General features: G+C 36.9%; 1 protein-coding gene across 6 annotated transcripts in view; it reads left to right on the forward strand.

Annotated features, from left to right (window-relative positions):
- Positions 1–20,618, forward strand: part of LOC116476797 (Putative N-acetylated-alpha-linked acidic dipeptidase) — a 64,707-nt gene that overhangs the window by 35,175 nt on the left and 8,914 nt on the right. For 5 of the 6 annotated variants that reach the window (XM_032167135.2, XM_032167136.2, XM_032167134.2 and 2 more), the window contains 8 exons: positions 348–446; positions 1,332–1,417; positions 2,749–2,868; positions 5,239–5,321; positions 7,229–7,292; positions 11,738–11,805; positions 18,468–18,559; positions 19,709–19,799. In XM_032167135.2, coding sequence (XP_032023026.1) covers positions 348–446; positions 1,332–1,417; positions 2,749–2,868; positions 5,239–5,321; positions 7,229–7,292; positions 11,738–11,805; positions 18,468–18,559; positions 19,709–19,799 — 703 coding nt within the window. The remainder of the gene's footprint in view (positions 1–347; positions 447–1,331; positions 1,418–2,748; positions 2,869–5,238; positions 5,322–7,228; positions 7,293–11,737; positions 11,806–18,467; positions 18,560–19,708; positions 19,800–20,618) is intronic. The other variant, XM_058446875.1, reaches the window with a different exon arrangement.

Consider the following 20,618-nt stretch of genomic DNA (forward strand, 5'->3'; position numbering starts at 1 on the left):
AGCTCTTTCTTCAGCACATGCTCTGGAAAGCACTTTTAGATTTACTACTAGATACTGGTAACACAGATCAAATTCTTATCAATAATTTGAATCTTAATTATACTATTTACTAGTTGCACGACTTTGGGCACGTTATCTAATCTCTAAGCCTCCTGTGCCCCATCTGTGAAGTGGAGGTAGCAATTCCTCAGAATTGTGGTAAGGTTTAAATGACATATTATATTCAAAGCACTTTGCACTCATTAAAGATATTATGAGCAGATGCTCAATAAAGTGAATGTGTTAACGTTTTAATGCATTACTTCCAGGTTTTTTTGTGGCTAATAATGTTTTTTTGTGTCCAACAGAAAAATGGGTGGCTCAGCACCACCAGATAGCAGCTGGAGAGGAAGTCTCCAAGTGCCCTACAATGTTGGACCTGGCTTTACTGGAAACTTTTCTACACAGTTAAGAGACTATTTTAATTTTAACTCTTTTAAGGGAGAGCCTTAAAGAAAAAAATAATATAGAGGATGACAGAAAAAGTAAAATTTATATAATACCAGCAGGAAACAAAACTGCAAGTTAGAACCAGTGTAATTTTTGCCTGTGAACAATTATCTTTAAACAAGATTGAAGATTTAAAAATTATGAGTGTTATTGGAACTCAGAAAATGGATAACCCAAACTATGGTGTTTTGGCATGCTGAACACTTTGAACTAAAGGATAAAAGTCCTTAGATGCAGCTTCAGAATCAATAATTCTGACCTCCTACTTCACCCCACAAGAGCGGATTGTAAGTTTCTCTCTGAAGTTCCCTTAACTGAAGCTCCTGCAGAAGGAAGACAATGACTTTCCTTCCCCTCCCTGAAATTTTATTAATCAGGGAAGATTAAACTCATATAGTGGGAAGGAAGACTGAGGCATATCACTTTATCTACACAGGCTTTGTCACAAGCTGTTGACTGTTCTCTAGTTCCATTCAAGTTCCAAAGAGAATTATTTAAGAACCATTGCCTGCTCTTTGGGCCCATTTAACTCTCTTGAAAACCATTTACCACCCCTCAAAACCACCTGCACTCCCCCACTTCCCCCTCCCCTATGAAGAGGGTGCTAGTTAAACTTCAGCCATTTGGCCTTTGTTTGAGTCTCACATTTTGTTTGGCTCCTGTATACACTAGTGTGTTAATAAGTTTGTATGCCTTTTCTCCTGTTAATCAATTTTCAGTTTATTTTACCAGACTTAAACCTTCAAAGGCAGAGGGGAAAATTCCCTTAACCCTTATAGTGTTAAACTGTTGTTAACCAGTTTTGTTTTTTTTTTTAAGAATGTCTTTTATTTTTGCATTAGAAGAGTCAAGATGCACATCCACTCTACCAGTGAAGTGACGAGAATTTACAATGTGATAGGTACTCTCAGAGGAGCAGTGGAACCAGGTAAAGGAATCATTTGCTTAGCAAATATTGATCAAGTAACTGTTATGTGCTGGATACTACCAAGCTCTGGGAGTGCAAAGTGAATCAAAACAAACAAACAAATGAAGAAAACCAGTGGAACTCACCTAAAAACAAAAGAAATAAATATGAAATAATTTTGTATTGTGGTACAGGTGGTGAAGAAAAGTGAATGTTTGGTGCTAGGCTGGGCAGATGACCAAGGCGAATGATAAATTGTGCAGGCCTCAATTAAAGGATCAAGGGAAGCAGGGTAGGGAAAGATGTGTTTTCTTCCGAGTTTTCTGCATTTTTTTTACCATATATTTTGCATAGAGAAATATCTTCATGATAACTATAAACATCTATATAAAATACCACACTCTTAGAAAATTAAGATAATCTCGTATTAATGAATCCTTTGCATAGTTTTGTTTTCTACCACTAAAGCCACTGATAAAATATATGGACATATGATTTCCATACAAGTTCAGATGATCTACTGATAAATACATTTTATACATAGTCTTAGTTCATGAAGCCTCAGTTTCTTATGAACTATTTGGTTCTGTATTTCTTACCAAAACAGATACTATTAAATGCATATTAAACATAGTAATTGCATGTTTCTTACAAGCAGCTAGTGATTTATTTTAGATCAAGAATATTGATATCCTTGTTGTTTGCATATTCTAAAGAGTACTAAACAATATATAAGTGGCTACTATTTAATAATACTGAGTACTATTTTGTGCCAGCTCCGTGATAAGCATCGGAAATGGGGAGATAAAAGAAGACACAGACCCGAGACAAAGAGTTGACAGTTTATGAAGGGAGCCATATGCTTAAGGGTGATCAATGCTTTATCACTCCTGAGAGCTGCGTAGGCAGAGAAATTCCCTCTTCTATAGAAAATGCTTGAGCTGTCCCTTAAAAACTGCATAGAAAGAATAGGAATTGGAGAACTTCTTATGTGGCCACTATGTTCTCTTACTTTGAATATATTAGAAAGTGGTAAGTTAGGTAAGAGAGGAGTAATAGAGAATTACAAAAAATGTGAATAAGGATAACATTAAACTTTCTTAATTACTTAATGTAGTACTTATAATTATAGTAATACATTGAAATATATATTTGCTTTATCACATTTATGCTTTCTCAGATAGAAGAAACACATATTAAAATTAGAAATAACATATTTTCACAAATCTTGGGGAACCTAATCTTTTTTTTTTGAGTCATGAGTGCTTTGTATTTAGATGCTATTGAGTTGTTTGCAATTTTCTCTTTTATTGACCTGAAATGACAAATAATCTTGTATCTATGCTTTCTAGACAGATATGTCATTCTGGGAGGTCACCGGGACTCATGGGTGTTTGGTGGTATTGACCCTCAGAGTGGAGCAGCTGTGGTTCATGAAATTGTGAGGAGCTTTGGAACACTGAAAAAGGAAGGTAACACAACAAACATCAAAAAAGCTAACCTATCTGAGTCTCAGTTTAGTCTTCTGTAAAGAGAGTATAAAAATACTAATTCAACCATTACATGTGTTTGGTAAAAATACCAATACAATTTTTAATGTTGGTTGGTTAATTACATTGTTTATTTATTTTTGCATTTATTTATATAACACTTATTGATATTTATGTATTAAGTGATAATCTGAAATAAAGGAATTATACTGTTAATGGTTGTTCTTCGCAACTAAGAAGATGAAGATGGGTTACATTATTGGAGAAAACACGCTGAAATTAGATTATAAGCCAAAGCTTCCTAGTCAGAGACTGTAAGCAGACATTCCTCCATCTCTTCTAACCCCAGACCTCAGGTTAAGTGTATAGAGTAATTAAGGAGATAGATGCTGTACTCAGAGAAATACTGGCCTTAGGTCTAATGGGATTCTGTCAAAAGTTTGGAATCTGTGTTCCCATACCCTGAGCCCTGGTGTGCTCTCACAAAAATTAGGTTTATACTCGTAACATCACCACTTTAGCCATTTTAGAATCTTCATATGAAAGCCAAAGTAAAATTTAGTTCAAATGTTTGCTTTTTAAAATAATAATTACGGCCAGGCGCGGTGGCTCACGCTTGTAATCCCAGCACTTTGGGAGGCCGATGCGGGCGGATCACCAGGTCAGGAGATCAAGACCACCGTGAAACCCCATCTCTACTAAAAATACAAAAAATTAGCTGGGCGTGGTGGCGGGCGCCTGTAGTCCCAGCTACTCAGAGAGGCTGAGGCAGGAGAATGGCGTGAACCCGGGAGGCGGAGCTTGCAGTGAGCCGAGATTGCACCACTGCACTCCAGCCTGGGTGACAGAGCGCGACTCCGTTTCAAAAAAAAAATAATAATAATAATTACACATTGAGAGCAGGAAGTTCATTCTCTTTATTGACCCTGCAAACAAGGTGTCTGGGACTGTAAAATGTAATCTATGTATTTTTATCAACAATAAAAACAATATTGTACGTTGTTTGCATAGTATTTACTTTTTTTTTTGAGAAACTGTTTTTATATGTCCCATCTACTTTGAAGTCATAACAACTAGGGAGCAGACATATTTGCTTATCTCCTCATGTTACATATGAGTTAACCACGGTTTAGAGAATCAAGTAATTTCCCCAGGATTATGTAGGTAGCATGTGGCAGAATAAGAGAATCAGGGCTCAAACTCAAATTTCTGACTACCAGTCCACAAAACCATGATGTCTCTATTTAAAATAAAATGTAAAGGTGCTCAGTTCTTTTTTCTATACAGCTATCTTATATTTGAAGAAAACAAAACAATGGAAACCTAAATTTACATAGTTCATGAAGTAGGTAGTGTTTAATTTTATTACAAAAATGTTTCATGATTTTGCTAGGAAATCCCTGTGGTAACTATACAAAACATCACTGTGACAATTATAGAATATGCCAAAGAAATGGAGTGCTGATGAATAATAATAGGAAATTTGAATAATACTATTGACAAATCAAAAGACTTGAGTCAACAGCTATAGTATACACATTCTTAAGCACACGTGAATATTTACTAAGATGATGACTTCTCACAATTTTGGGGGCACCTACTCAGTGCTTTCTAAACATTATTCCATTTAATCCTCCCACAATCAAGTGATGTCTTCATCTTTACTCTCTTGTTCCTTGTATACAGATGAAGAAATGGAAATTTAGTAGGTTTGAATAACTTTCCCTCAGTCATGCTGCTAGTGAGAAAACCAGGGTTTGAAACAAGATCTTGCCTTAACTCCAAGGTCAGTGTTTATAACCTCCGAGACACATCACCCCTCTATTGAATTATGTGGTTTTCAGCAACAGCAAACATTGCTGTTGCTAACTGAGCCCTTGTTGATTAATTCTGGCAGAGAATGGAGTGAAATCATACGGACCAGCTGATACTGAACAATTGTTCATTTGATGTCAGAACAACAGGAAAGAGTTCTAAAGGATTTTCTTTCAGTTATATCTGCTTTCAGAACACCAAATGCATCTAGAAATTTCTTTCTTTGTTCTAGGCAGTTGCAGACCACCGATGACTTCCTATGCATAGCGAATCATTATAAACCTATTAGAATGTTTCATGATCTCGCAAGATTTTTACTGTCACATTTCCCCCCTTTTCTATGTAATTGTGCTATTTTGTATCAACAACTTTAAAATCTTACAAAAGAAAAATACCTAAGTAAAGATTTTTACCACAATTTGCCCTTCCCAAACCATCAATGACTTTTTTTTTTTTTTTTTTCCAATCTGCGCTTGGTAGTGTCCTGGGTATACTATGAATTTTTTTCTATCATTTATATATACACATACATTTTAGGGTGGAGACCTAGAAGAACAATTTTGTTTGCAAGCTGGGATGCAGAAGAATTTGGTCTTCTTGGTTCTACTGAGTGGGCAGAGGTTAGTTGATAATTTGCTATAATATAAATTTTTATAAAATAAAGTAGCCAGGACTTATTTGCCAAGCATGTAAAAATAAGAAGTGAATATAATGAGAAAGTATTCAAAGTTTTTTCCCTAAAATCTGAAGCAACATATTCTTGTTCAAAAATCAGCAATAAAAATCTCTGTTGCTAAAGAACTAAGTTTTGTTTGAACCTTTCAGAGCCACTTAATGTCAATTGTCAAAATTAATTTATCTTTATTTCCTGGGAGTATGAGAGTAAATAAGTAGATATGCTAGAAACCAAACATCAAAACAAGGAGTTTCTTAATCATATTGTAGTTTATTCTTCACAATATTGTCTTAGCAAACATGAACGACCTAACAGACTTTTCAGTGAATAGTTTCCCATAAACATGTCATTTAAATGGAGAATCTTGTCTGATTCAAAGGGAATGAAGCTATTTCAAATTTATGAAAAATATGAAGTTAAATTGTCTCTATTTCCTGACCACGAAGCCAAATTTTCCTGTATCATGTTTGATTTCTATCATGATTCTATTACACTTTCCAAAATATCTCCTAAAGCTAACTATACAGAGTCTCGCTCTGTTGCCCAGGCGGGAGTACAGTGATGTGATTTCTGCTCACTGCAACGTCAGCATCCCGGGTTCAAGCGATTCTCCTGCCCTAGGCTCCTGAGTAGCTGGGATTACAGGCATGTGCCACCACACCTGGCTAATTTTTTTTATGTTTAATAGAGACAGGGTTTTGCTGTGTTGGCCAGGCTGGCCTCAAACTCCTGAGCTTAAGTGATATGCCTGCCTCGGGCTCCCAAAGTGCTAGGAGGTAAGGTATACTTTTCATTTATCTTTCTTAATTCATAATGACCCGCTCTATGTTAAATTATGCTAAAAGTAAGGCAGAAATTTCCACCACAGAATATTTACTAAGCCATTTGAAAAGTAATTTTACCTGCATGTATTGTTGGCTTTATATAACAGAAACGTTAGCTATAAAGTAAATATATGCAAAGTCAATGTTTATTCCATTAATTTCCAGTCATGCTGTAAATATTTATTGGCTCCTTTCATTCTCCAGATATTATGTGAAACCCTGTGAACTTCAATTTTCTTTGAAAAAAAAAAATGGTGCTCCTGTAGACTTAGTCAAAGTTTTATAAGACAGAATTTTGCCGCTATCTAGAAGAAACTAATATTTTGACGGTGTAATTTGTGTCTTTCAAATTATTTTTTTCACTTACAGTTGCATTTTTTTTCATTTTTTATCTTATAGCCAGAATGCTTAGGAAATTACGTATTTTAGAGACTCAGAATCCACATTGAGATCTCAAAAAAACTTTGTTACGCGCGTTGTTCTAAAAGTGTGCAATTATCAATATTGACCAGGAGATGGTGCCATCCTACAGGAGAGCCTGACTTCATGGTCAGGAGATGATTTAAGTTCACTTATTTTTCGTAATATGAAATTTAACTTGAAATTTCATACACTTAAAATACCTTCATTCCATATGAATCAGACACGATTCTCTGCTTAAATAATGAGATGTTTATTGGAAGATTTTCACTGAAAAGTCTCAGGTCATTCATGTTAGCTAAGACAATTTTTTGAAGGATAAACTACAGTATTGTTAAGAAATTAACTTTTTCCACTTACCATAAGTATATGGACAATTTCATCTTAAATATTAGCTTTTAACAAGTTTTGCTTGTTGTTTCCTACCAGTAATCTTTATTGAAATTCTTTCAAAGCAGCTCTTTTATGAGAATTTCTTATGTCAAATTTGTCATTAATATGGGTCAGCTCAATTAGAAATCTACATACATTAAATGTAGACGTGCATTTTGTGGGGGAGGGGGAGTGGGTTGTAACTTTATATTTATAGTTTTCCTTTTTATTATAGGAGAATTCAAGACTCCTTCAAGAGCGTGGCGTGGCTTATATTAATGCTGACTCGTCTATAGAAGGTGAATATTGTTGGTCTCATAAGAAAAGATGTGATTAAACTAGGAGCAGCAGTCTAGTTAATAAATTATGCACTAACAAGGAAGGCTATGTATTAACGTGTGGTTGGGGAATCTACTGCAACCTCTGACAGGAAGCAGTGTGTGAACCCTAGTTGAGAGTTGGGTGAGCCCTAGGTGAGCAGGTTTTTCTTTTCTTCTTTCCTTTCCTTTTGTTTTTTTTTATCTTTTCTTTTCTTTCTTTTTTTTTTTTTTGCTTTGAAGTATAGAGTGCTAATTCAGAAAAGCAGTGTTCTTTGATTAGCTTCATCTGGCAGATTTCTTTCTATATACGGCAGGAATTTAGTAAGCATCTGTTGAATGATTAAGTCAGGGACCTAAAGAGTTCTATGATTTAGAATGGTGTAGAAAAAAAGTATCATTTGTGAGGTGCGGTGGCTCACGCCTGTAATCGCAGCACTTTGGGAGGCTGAAGCGGGTGGATCACTTCAGGTCAGGATTTTGAAACCAGCCTGGCCAACATGGTGAAACCCCATAGCTATTACAAATGCAAAAATTAGCCAGGCATGGTGGCACACTCAGTATAGATAATATACTAAATCAGTCTTGAATTGTAATGTATGCAGGTACTTTAGAAAGGATAGGATAAAACCACTCTGGGAATTCAGAGGAAAGAATAATAGAAACTTCAGGAAAGGCTTGAGAAATGGGATTTGAGGCATTTGAGGCTGACTTTGAGGAATGGAAATACGTTTAATAAGCAAAGGACCAAACTAAAGGAAATCTCAGACTGATTTCCACGAAAATGAAAGAGTCCATTGTCACTACAATCCAGCTCCACTAATATATCTATATCTTGACCATATGCAGCATCCCAGCCATTGCACTCCTGTTCTCTACACTCAGATTGCTTTTCAACACCTCTTTACGTGTTTAATCCTTATCCTTAGACCCTCCTTTGAAATGTTACTTTTTCAGGGAAGACATGTCTTCGTGGCACTCATCACTGTCATTATTAAGTAATTATTTGTTTTACAAGTAATAGACTGTATTCTTTAACAAGGAACAGACAGTATCTTGCTTATTCACTCCTAGATTCCTAATGTCTTATTAAATAAATATTTGTGGTACGGTTGCAAAAAAAAAAAGGACTAAATGAATGAAGGGGGAATTTTTTAGAATTTTTTTTTTAGTGTATTAGTAAATTTGCCATGTCAACACTTGGAACATGAGACCTTGATGGAGTCGCATTGGCATTTTCTTTTTCTTTCTCTGTTTTTTTTTTTTTTTTCTGTTTTTTTTTCTGTTTCTGTTCTTTTTCTGTTTTTTGTTTGTTTGTTTGTTTTTCTGTTTCTGTTCTTTTTCTGTTTTTTTTTGTTTGTTTGCTTGTTTGTTTTGAGTCAGGGTCTCACTCCACAGCCCAGGTTGGAGTGCGTGGAGCGATCATGGCTCACTAGTCTTGATTTCCCAGATTCAAGTGATCCTCCAACCTCAGCCTCCTTGGTAGCTGGGACTACAGGCAAGCGCTAGACGTCCAGTTAAGTTTTGTATTTTTAGTGGTGATGACGGTTGACCATATTACCCAGGTTGGTCTCAAACTCCTGCGCTCAAGCTGTCTATCCACATTGTTCTCTCAAAATGCTAGGATTACGGGTCTGAGCCACAGCTCCCAACCTTCCTTTTCTTCTTTGTCAATGCCTCTGAGCTACACTGTTCTGAAAGTTAGTTTACACAGTGCATTTGATTATTCTTTTCTCCTTCCCTTAGGGTAGTGGCTGAGAGCTTGACCTTTGGCGTCAGATGCCTGGATTCATTCCTGGCCCTGCAACTTCCTATTTGTGTGACCCAAGCTGCTTACTTTCTGTGCCTCAGTTTTCTCACTTCTAAATATAACTTCTAAGAGCCCCTATCTCAAAGGCTCCTGTAAGGGCAAAAAAAGTTACATTTGCAAATCTCCCAGACCTGTGCCTTGTACAGAGTAAATGTCAAAAAAAGTTAACTTTGATTAATATCATTACACCTACTTAAAACACATAATAAGGTGAAATACATATATGTGTATATATATATATATATATATATTATATGCCCACCCAGAATAAATGCTCCAAATATATTTTCTTGAAATGTAGAATAATGTTCTCTTTATTGATAGTTTTTTTCTGTTTTTTTTTTTTTGTTGTTGTTGTTGTTGTTATTGTTGTTTTGAAATGAGATCTTGTAGTATTGCCCAGGATAGTTTCAAACTCCTGAGCTCAACTGATCCTCCCCGCTCAGCCTCCCAAGTAGCTGGGAAAACAGGTGTGTGGCACCATACTTGGCCATAGTTTTTTAAGATTTGATATTTTAATGTATTTTAAAAACTCATTAAGCTTTGCTACTTATGTCATCCCTGGCTTGAAATTGCTTCATTGTGTCTCTATAATTTTCAAAATTGAGAACAAAGGACAGGAGGTACTATATGTTTGGGACACCATTCATCTCACTTGTTTTATATTTTTACATTGTATTAATGTTTCTTTCTCAAATAATACAAATAATCACAGATTCTGAAATTTCTAATGTTAAAATGTAAAATTTACAAATCAAGCAAAACTCCCCAATGCAAACTACTCTCAAACTTAGTCCTCTCTCCAAAGGTATTACTGTCCTCAGTTTTGGGTGTTTCCATCATGTTGGCATTAATATATAGAATTTAGCTTCACAAAGCACCAAGAGTGTAGTGGGTGCTATCTCAGACGCTTTACATGTAAAAAAATTATTCAGTACTCACAATAACCCTCTGAGATAAGTAGGTAAATACTTTTATTATCTCTTTTGTATAAAAGAAGAAACTGACACTCAGAGAGGTTAAGTAACTTTCCCAAGGCCACACAGCTAGTGAAGGGTTGAGCTCAGACTCAAATCAGACTGGTCTCTTCCAACTTTACCCTTCTAACCACTACACTCTATTGTCTCTCACCACCTTATACAGGTATTTGGTATCATATTACAGCTAAATGGTTCTACAACTTGCCTTTTTCATTCAGCAACACATTATGAAAAACTTTCCATATCAACACATATCTCTGTTTCACTTAAAAAACTAACACTACCACCAGACAACAAAAATCTACATTGTATTCAATAGGACAAATTCTGTATCAATTTTCTAGCTGCTGGACAGATTGCTTCAGTTTGTTGTAGTTAATATTGTTTTATTTGCATGCTTTTTTGGTATAATGTGAAGAGAGGGTAGAGAGCTACAAGTATATTTATTTGATCTTAGGATGTGGGCAATTAAATTGTAATAAATGCTGCCAAATTACTCCCCTCCCCAATTTCCACTCTTATAAGCACTTCTGCTTTAAAAATTACATTGGCTGTTTGTACATATTTATTTTCCCAGATAAATTTTAGAGTCTAAAATGAAATATTTAAGTTCCATAAACAATTCTGTTGCGCTGTCACTATTTTAAAAGCCTCAACTTTTGCTGTTCTCAAACATGGATCTGAGGCTTTGGGATAAAAGCTAGTTGCCATCCTCTGAGTGTTTCATGTGCGTTTACATTTCTGGGCATTTGCACAGGCTATGCCTTTAGCTGCAAATACCATTTTTCCCCCCAACTGTGTCCTGGTTCTAGAAAACCCAGTTCAAGAGTCCCCTATCCAAGTTTGTGAAGTTGTCTTGACTTCCCTCCCCAAAAACTCCTCCTGAATCAGCAGCCCCTCCTTGTGCTGTCTTGGCTTCCCAAGAACACCTCTCCTGGGTGCTTCACTTGATTGTCACAACCACCAGCCCCCTCCTGAGGAATGACTGAAACTCTAAGAAGAGTACCTAGTTCACAAATTCATTGTCACAACAAATATTGATTGGTTAAATGCCAAATTCTAGGATTGTTCTAAGCACTGGGGTATGGCAGCAAACAAGAGAGTGCACCTTATCCCAGGGGACTTATCATCTAGTGGGAGGGCCAATAATAAAAAGACAAGTACTTAATATGTTTTATGTTAAATAGATGAGTAATATGGAGAAACATGAGCCAAGGTTAAAAGAGAGAGTGGCTAAAATTAGGGGGTAAGAGAGTGCTATTTTAGGTAGGGTGATCAGGGGAAATCTCTCAGAAAAACATGACATTAGACCACAGGAGGAGGAGTTAGTCATGCAGATATAATGCAGAATACTGTTCCAGGCTGGAAGGACAGTGTGTGCAAAGATGCTGAGGGAGTATTCTTGGGCAGAATGTAAAATGCAGATTTTGAGAGGTGACCTGGGGTTTCATATATGGCACTGTGGGCCATGGTGAAGATGATGGACTTTACAGAGTTAGTTGGGAAGCCATTGGAGAGTTACCATTGAAATCAGGTTTTAAAACAATCATTCTGGTAAGAATTTAGCAGTGGTCTTTGAAGAAAATAATAACAGAAATAAGTTAAATTTTAAAATCTATTCTTTTCTTTTTTTTCAGGAAACTACACTCTGAGAGTTGATTGTACACCACTGATGTACAGCTTGGTATACAACCTAACAAAAGAGGTATATAATTACATATAATTTAAGAAAACCCAAGTTCTACAAGTGATGTTTTCTCCAGGTATTATTATGTTAAACATTGGTGTTGTTTTATAACTTCTTGTCTTCTTTTCATATAACATATATGACATCACATCTTCACAGACCATCACATCTAGTAAACTGTTTACACAGATTGCCTCATTTCTCATCACACCACTGTGAGGTAGCCCATTAGTAGCATCATGTCTACCATCTCCATTCTTAAAACAGTCAAACTGAGCTCAAAGAACATTGGCCAGCAAAGTCACACACAACTTGTACAGTAGCCGAACCAAGACTTGGTCCTATGGCTCAACTCCTTAATTAAAAAATTTGTTTATGCTCTTCAGTATAGGGATACCAATTAATTCAGAACACAGGAATCATTACATGTTCTAATTGATTTAGAAAGAATATTCATAAGAATACCAGGTGCTGGCTTTCAGGGACAGAGGCTAGATGCGGTCACCATTACATTTTTTCAGATAGGGATTTTAAATAAAATTTAAATGCCATTAAGCTTTGGTTTCAAAAGAATGGAATAGAGGAGTGACCAAGATGACTGACTAGAAGCAACTATGGTGTGTAGCTCTCACAAAGAGAAATGGAAGGGGCAAGTAAATACAGCACCTTCAACTGAAATGAACAGGTGCTCACATTGGGACTAATCAAGGAAACAACCCAACCCAAGGAGAATGGAGAAAAGCAAGGCAGGACAACGGCCCACCTGGGAATGACACAGAGTCAAGGGAACCTCCCCCACCCAGGAAAATGATGAGCGAATGTGCAACCCCAGGAAACCGTGCTTTTTCCGTGGACCTTTGCAACCCTTAGGTCAGCAGATACCGTTGTGAACCCATTCCACCAGGGCCTTCAGTCTGATACACAGCTGCATGGAGTCTTAGCAGAACAGCCACTCAGGCATGCACAGAGACCCAGGAGCTTTAGATACTCCAGCTTTCCAGGCTTCATGGCAAAAGTAGCTGCAACTCCAGCAAAGCAGGAGGTTAGACCCCCATGCATACCCATAAAAAGGAGGCCGAATTCAAGGCCCTGAGCAGTGATGGTCTGCAGGCCCCACTTCCACAGCACCTCACAGGATGAGACCCACTGGCTTGGATTTCCAGCCAGCCACTGGTAGCAGTGTTGTGCCTATCTGGGAAAGAGCTCTTGGGTGGTAGTGGGGGGCAGGGAGAAGGGGGTGGAGGGGTGGGCTGCAATCTTTGCTGTCTGGGTGGCTCAGCCATTCCCACCTTTAGGCTTTGGAGAGCCCAAGATGACTGGGGGTGGAAGCAGTACCCCAGCACAGCACAGTAGCCTCACAAAAACGTGGCCAGACTTCTTTCCCCAACTGCATTCCTCATCAATAGGTGGAGCCTCCAAACTAGGGTTTCTGGCTACCCCCACTGGTGTTCTCTGGCTAACAGAGGTTTTAGGACACCCTGGGATGGAGCTGCCGGGTGGAGGGGCAAACCGCCATCTTTGCTGTTTGGGTGACTTAGCCATCCCAGGTTTCAGATTTTGGAGTATCCAAGACAACCAAGGGCTGAAGTGGACCCCCACCACAGCACAGTTGCTCTACAAAAACGTGACCAGACTACTTTTTAAACTGGGTCCCTAGTCCTTTTCCTCCTGTCTGGGTAAGACCTCCCAGTGGGGTCTCCATCCACCTCCTACAGGTCTGTTCAGGCCAGCAACATGTCTATAACTCCCTTGGATGGAGGTCCCAGAGTAAGAAGCAGGCTGCATTCTTTGCTGTTTCCCAGCCGTCACTGATGATTCCTCTAGGTACTGTAAAATCTGAGGCAACTAGTGATTGGAGTCGACCCCCCAGCACAACACAGCAGCCCTGCAGAAAAGTGGCAAGACTGTTTAAAAAAAAAAAAAAAGAAAAGAACAAGCTCCATTCAAAGGTCACCAACCTCAAAGATTGAAGGCAGATAAGTCCACAAAGATGAGAAAGGATCAGTACAAGAACACTGAAAACTCAAAATGCCACAGTGCCCTCTTTCCTCCAAATGACTGCATCACTTCTCCAGCAAGGGTTCAGAACTGAGTTGAGGCTGAGATGCCTGAAATGACAGAAGTAGAATTCAGAATATGGATAGGGACAAAGTTTACCAAGCTAAAGGAGGGTATTGTAACCCAATTCTAGGAAGCTAAAAATCATGTTAAAACATTGCAGGAACTGACAGTAAAATAAGCCAGTTTAGAGAAGAATAGAGCTGAAAAATACTACAGCAACTTCACAATGCAATCACAAGTATTAATAGCAGTATAGACCAAGTGAAGGAATCTTAGAGCTTGAAGACTGTCTTTCTGAAATAATACAGGCAGACAAGAATAGAGAAAAACGAATGAACAAAACCTACAAGAAATATGTGATTATGTAAAGAGACTGAATCTATGACTGATTGGTGTACTTGAAAGAGATGGGAAGAATGGAACCAGCTTGGAAAACATATTCCAGGATATAATCCATGAGAATTTTCCCAACATAGCTAGATAGGCCAACATTCAAATTCAGGAAATGCAGAGAACCTCAGTAAGATACTACTTGAGAAGATCATCCCCAAGACACATACTCTTCAGATTCTCCAAGGACAAAATGAAAGAAAAAATGTTAAAGGCAGCTAGAGGGAAAGGCCAGGTTACCTGCAAAGGGAAGCCCATCAGCCTAACAGTGGACCTCTCAGCTGAAACCCTACAAGCCAGAAGAGATTGGGGGCCAATGTTCAACATTCTTAGAAAAAAGAAATTCTAATCCAGAATTTCATATCTGACCACATTAAGCTTTATATGTGAAGGAGAAATAAGATTCTTTCAAGCAAATGCTGAGGGAATTTGTTACCACCAGACCTGTCTTAACAAGAGTTATTGACAGAAGCACTAAATACGGACAGGAAAGACTGTTAACAGCCATGACAAAAACACATTGAAGTACACAGACCAGTGATACTATAAAGCAATCACATAAGTCTTCAAAATAACCAGCTAACGTCATGATGACAGGATCAAATCCACACATTTCAATTCTAATCTTATATGTAAATGGGCTAAATACACCAATTAAAAGACATAGAGTGGCAAGCTGGATAAAGCACCAGGACCTATTGGTATCCTGTCTTCAAGAGACCCTTCTCATATGCAATGACACACATAAGTCAAAATAAATAGATGAAGGAAAGTCTACCAAGCAAATAGGAAACAGAAAAATGCAGGACTTTCTATTCTAGTTTCTGACAAAACAGACTTTAAACCAACAAAGTTAAAAAAAAGAAAAGAAGGGCATTACATAATGGTAAAGGATTCAATTCAACAAGAAGAGCTAATTTTCCTAAATATATATGCACATAACACAGGAGCACGCAGATTCATAAGGCAAGTTCTTAGAGACCTTCAAAGAGACTTAGACTCCCACACAATAATAGTGGTAGACTTTAACAGTCTATTGAAAATATTAATTAATTTTCAAGACATAAAATTAACAAAGATATTCAGGACCTAAACCGAGTACTGGATCAAATGGACCTGATAAATAGCTACAAAATTCTCCACCCAGAAACAACAGAATACACGTTCTTCTCATCAGCCCATGGCACTTACTCTAAAATTGATCACACATAATTGGAAATAAAACACTCTTCAGCAAGAGCAAAAGAACTGAAATTAAAAACGTCTCTTGTACTGCCATGCAAATTCAAAATCAAGAGTAAGAAATTCACTCAAAACTATGGAATTCCATGGAAATTGAATAACCTGCTCCTGAATGACTTGTGGGTATATAATGAGATAAAAGCAGGAATCAAGAAGTTCTTTGACACTAATGAGAACAAAGATATGACATACCAGAACCTCTGGGACACAGCTAAGGCAGAATTAAAAGGGAAATTTATAGCACTAAATGCCCACATTAAAAGTTACAAATATCTGGCCAGGTGTGGTGGCTCACGCCTGTAATCCCAGCACTTTGGGAGGCCGAGCAGGGCAGGTCACAAGGTCAGGAGATCGAGACCATCCTGGCAAACACAGCAAAACCCCGTCTCTACTAAAAATACAAAAAATTAGCCAGACGTGTTGGCAGGTGCCTGTAGTCCCAGCTACTCGGGAGGCTGAGGCAGGAGAATCGCTTGAACCCGGGAAGTGGAGGTTGCAGTGAGCTGAGATCACATCACTGCACTCCAGCCTGGACAACAGAGAGAGACTCCGTCTCAAAAAAAAAAAAAAAGTTAGAAAGATCTCAAGTTAACAACCTAGTATCAAAACTAAATATACTAGAGAACAAAAGCAAACAAACCCCGAAGCTAGCAGAAGACACAAAATAACCAAGACCACAGCTGAACTGAAGGTGTTGGAGACATGAAAAACCCTTCAAAATATTAACGAATCCAGGAGCTGATTTTTTGAAAAAAAAAATTAATTAAATAGAGTGCTAGCTAGACTAATAAAGAAGAAAATGATAAGATTCAAATAAACACAATCAGAAATGATAAGGGGGAATATTCCCACTGACCCCACAGAAATGCAAACATCAGAGAATATTATAAACACCTCTATGCACATAAACTAAAGAATCTAGAAGAAATGGAAATTAGCTGGGTGTGGTGGCAGGTGCCTGTAATCCCAGCTACTCGGGAGGCTGAAGCAGGAGAATTGCATGAACAAGGTTGCAGTGAGCAGAGATTGCACCATTGCACTCTATCCCAGGTGACAGTGCAAGACTTCATCAAAAAACAAAACAAAGCAAAACACAACAAAACAAAACAAAACAAAAACAGAAAAAAAAGAAAAGAAAAGGAAAAAAAGGATAAATTCCTGGAAACATACACCTTCCGAAGGCTGAACCAGAAAGAAATTGAATCCCTGAACAGGTCAATCATGAGTTCTGAAACTAAGGCAGTAATAAATAGCTTACCAGCCAAAAAAAGCCAAGGACCAAATGGATTCACAGCTTAATTCTACCAGAGGTACAAAGAAGGGCTGGTACTATTTCTGTTGAAACTATTTCCAAATAATTAGGAGGAGAGACTCCTCCCTAACTAATTCTGTGATGCCAGCATCATCCCAATACCAAAACTTGGCAGAGATACAACAGCAACAAAAATTCAGGCCAATATCTTTGATGAACAATGATGCAAAAATCCTCAATAAAATACTGGCAAACAGAATCCAGAAGCACATTAGAAAGCTTATCCACTACAATCAAGTAGGCTTCACCCCAGGGATGCAAGGTTGACTCAACACATGCAAATCAATAAATGCAGTTAAGCACATAGGCAGAACTAGAAAAAAAACCACATGATTATCTCAATAAATGTAGAGAAAAGCTTTCAATAACATTGAATATCTCTTCATGTTAAAAACTATCAATAAACTAGGTACTGAAGGAGCATACCTCAAAATAATAAGAGCCATATATGACAAACCCACAGCCAACATCGTACTGAATGGGCCAAAGCTGGAAGCAGTCTTTTTCAAAACTGACACAAAATAAGGATTCTTCTCTCATCACTCTATTCAACATAGTATTGGAAGTGCTGGCCAGGGTAATCAGGCAAGACAAAAAAATAAAGCTCATTCAAATAAAAAGAGAGGAGGTCAAACTATTCCTGTTTGCAGGTGACATGATTCTATATCTAGGAAATTCCATTGTCAAAGCCCAAAAACTCCTTAAGCTGATAAGCAACTTCAGCAGTCTCAGGATACAAAGTCAATGTGCAAAAATTGCTAGCATTCCTGTACACCAACAACAGACAAGCCAAGAGCCAAGTCACAAATTAACACTCATTCACAATTACCACAAAATGAATAAAATACCTATGAATACAGCTAACTCAGGAGGTGAAAGATCTCTACAAGGAGAACTGCAAACCACTGCTCTGAGAAATCAGAGATGACATATTCAAATAGAAAAACATTCCATGCTCATGGATAGGAAGAATCAATATCATTAAAATGGCCATATTGCCCAAAGTAATTTATAGATTCAGTGCTATTCCTATTAAACTATCATTGGCATTCTTCACAGAATTTGAAAAATCTGTTTTAAAATTCATATGGATCCATAAAAGAGCCCATATAACCAAGGCAATCCTAGGCAAAAAGAACAAAGCTGGAGACATCAAACTATACTATGAGGCTACGGTAACCAAAACAGCATGGTACTGGTACAAGAACAGACATCGCAGTTTATTGTATATTATTGAATGACTTTGGCAACCCTACCAGCAAGAAACAATATTAAATTGAATACTTTCCCTTAACCAGCTTGCTTCTTTTTATTTTCTTTGTTGTGAGATGAGAAATAGTTTTGATTGCAGTATCTTTTAATTCAGAAAAATCGACAAAAAGATCATATGCTATGCCATTCATCTAAAGACAATGGCTTGGTATGAATTTGGTGTAGCCTGTTTATGCTGTGCACTTCATCTATTCATTTTTATAATATAGTTCACCTGTATATAATAACCTGAGTATTTTCCCACTTGTCAGAAACTTGTAATTCTTGATGACTGCTAAATGTATGGATAGCATCCCTTGTTTTTGCTGAATTGTGGCTTAGTTATTCACTTCTGGTTAATGGACATCTGGTTTTTAATATATCTGATTTATAAGTATTCTCTTTTTTCTTTTAATTTGTGTAGCTGAAAAGCCCTGATGAAGGCTTTGAAGGCAAATCTCTTTATGAAAGTTGGATTAAAAAAAGTCCTTCCTCAGAGTTCAGTGGCATGCCCAGGTAAACAAATGAATGAAGTTTCCACTGAATTCAGTGTGGGTTTGTTTTGAAAATAAAAGCATATTTTCTTTCAATCATTAAGTGAAAGATTAAGTTTCAAAATGGTCTAAAATCTGATAAAGGAAAAGCATTCCTTTGGTTCACAAATAAAATATTACTGTGTGTTTTGTAGTTAAATCTGCAGGACATCAAAATGTGATTTCTCTTTAGAATATGTAATATATACATATGGAACATTTCAACAGATTATAAAGATTGGTCATTTCTTATATGAAATGCATGGGAAGAGAAGTGTTTTGGACTTTGGATTTTTTTAAGATTTTGGAATATTTGCATTATACTTACTGGTTGAACATCCCTAATCTGAAAATTCATAATCTGAAATGCTTCAGTTAGCATTTCCTTTCAGTGTCATGTAGGTGCTTAAAAACTTTTGGATTTTGCAGCATTTTTAAAGATGTTCTCATCTTTAGTTTTTGTGAGTACATAGTAGGCGTATTTATTTTTGGGGTGCATGAAATGTTTTGATACAGATTTTGGATTTTTGGATTAGGGATACTCAACCCATGATAGAGATAATGGTGAAAAGTAATTCTCCTCATTTTTCTGTCACCTCATCACCTTGTAATTATCCTTTTTCTGAATATCATATAGTTAACAAATATTTTGCTTATTGCAATAAAAATGCAAGCATCATTTCAACATTGGTTGTATCTTCACAAGCAAGGGAAGAAGAATAAATATCTCAGTACTCTGAATTTATCAATGTCAACAGCACAAATTATTTATATTATTAAGGGCAAAATTTATGTCCAAATTATCTGAAAAATATTTGCTTTTCACTCTATTGTGTACAACAAATAAAGATGATAAATGGAATGAAATAATCTTAAGGAAAATGTTTTCCAACTTCAGAAACCCTTAACAAAATGTGACATAAAATAGTCATTCCTACACGAAATGGTCTCATAGAAGGAGTTATTTTGTGATCAAAATTAGTATTCTTTTCATGTTTTTGCTGCATGTCTAAAGCTGTATGTTTAAAATTACATTTATAATGGTAAGAATGGGGTTTAGTTTAATGGACATGTAATCTGTACTTAATGAACACATTACTTTGAAATAATTCTGTTGTTTCATCTCTAAAAGGATAAGCAAATTGGGATCTGGAAATGATTTTGAGGTGTTCTTCCAACGACTTGGAATTGCTTCAGGCAGAGCACGGTATACTAAAAATTGGGTAAGTGAATCTCAAATTATTCAAGATTATTTATGAATATGTTTTAACTAAACAAATAATTCTGACTCCAAAAAGTGACTCAAGCATTAGAGGAATAGAGAAATTTGAAAGCAGAGGGAGAAGTCTCAATGGTTGACAGTATCACTACTACATAGGATAACTCCTGTATCTTATATTCCAACCCTAAATTCAAGTGTCAGTTGGTATCAATATTCATGTCTGCAAATGTGAACTTCCGTGTACTCCCTTAAACGTATTTTCTGTTTCATTTGGTGGCACTGCATTCACTCAGTCATTTAAGTTGGAAATGTAGGAATTGTCTTTGATTTCATCCTCCTCCTTATTCAAAATTAATCAGTATCTCCCCATTATCATTCAAAATTAATCAGTGTATTTGGATTTTCATCTCTTACTATACCTCCAATTATTAAACAAATAACAAGTCGTTAAACAAATGAAAAATGGTATATATATTAGTCTGTTTTACTGCTCCTAATAAAGACATACCCAAGACTGGGTCATTTACAAGGGAAATATGTTTAATTAACTCACAGTTTCATATGGCTGGGGAGGCCTCACAATCATGGCTGAAGGTGAATGAGGAGCAAAGTTACATCTTACATGGCAGCAGGCAAGAGAGCATATGCAGGGGAACTTCCCTTTATAAAACCATCAGCTCGCATGAGACTTATTCACTATCATGAGAGCAGCGCAGGAAAACTTGTCCCCCATGATTCAATTACCTCCCACCGGGTCTCTCACATAACACGTGGGGATTATCATAATTCAAGGTTAGATTTGGGTGGGGACACAGAGTCA

Source organism: Hylobates moloch, unplaced genomic scaffold (genome assembly GCF_009828535.3).
Source record: "Hylobates moloch isolate HMO894 unplaced genomic scaffold, HMol_V3 SCAFFOLD_11, whole genome shotgun sequence".
Lineage (NCBI taxonomy): Eukaryota > Metazoa > Chordata > Mammalia > Primates > Hylobatidae > Hylobates > Hylobates moloch.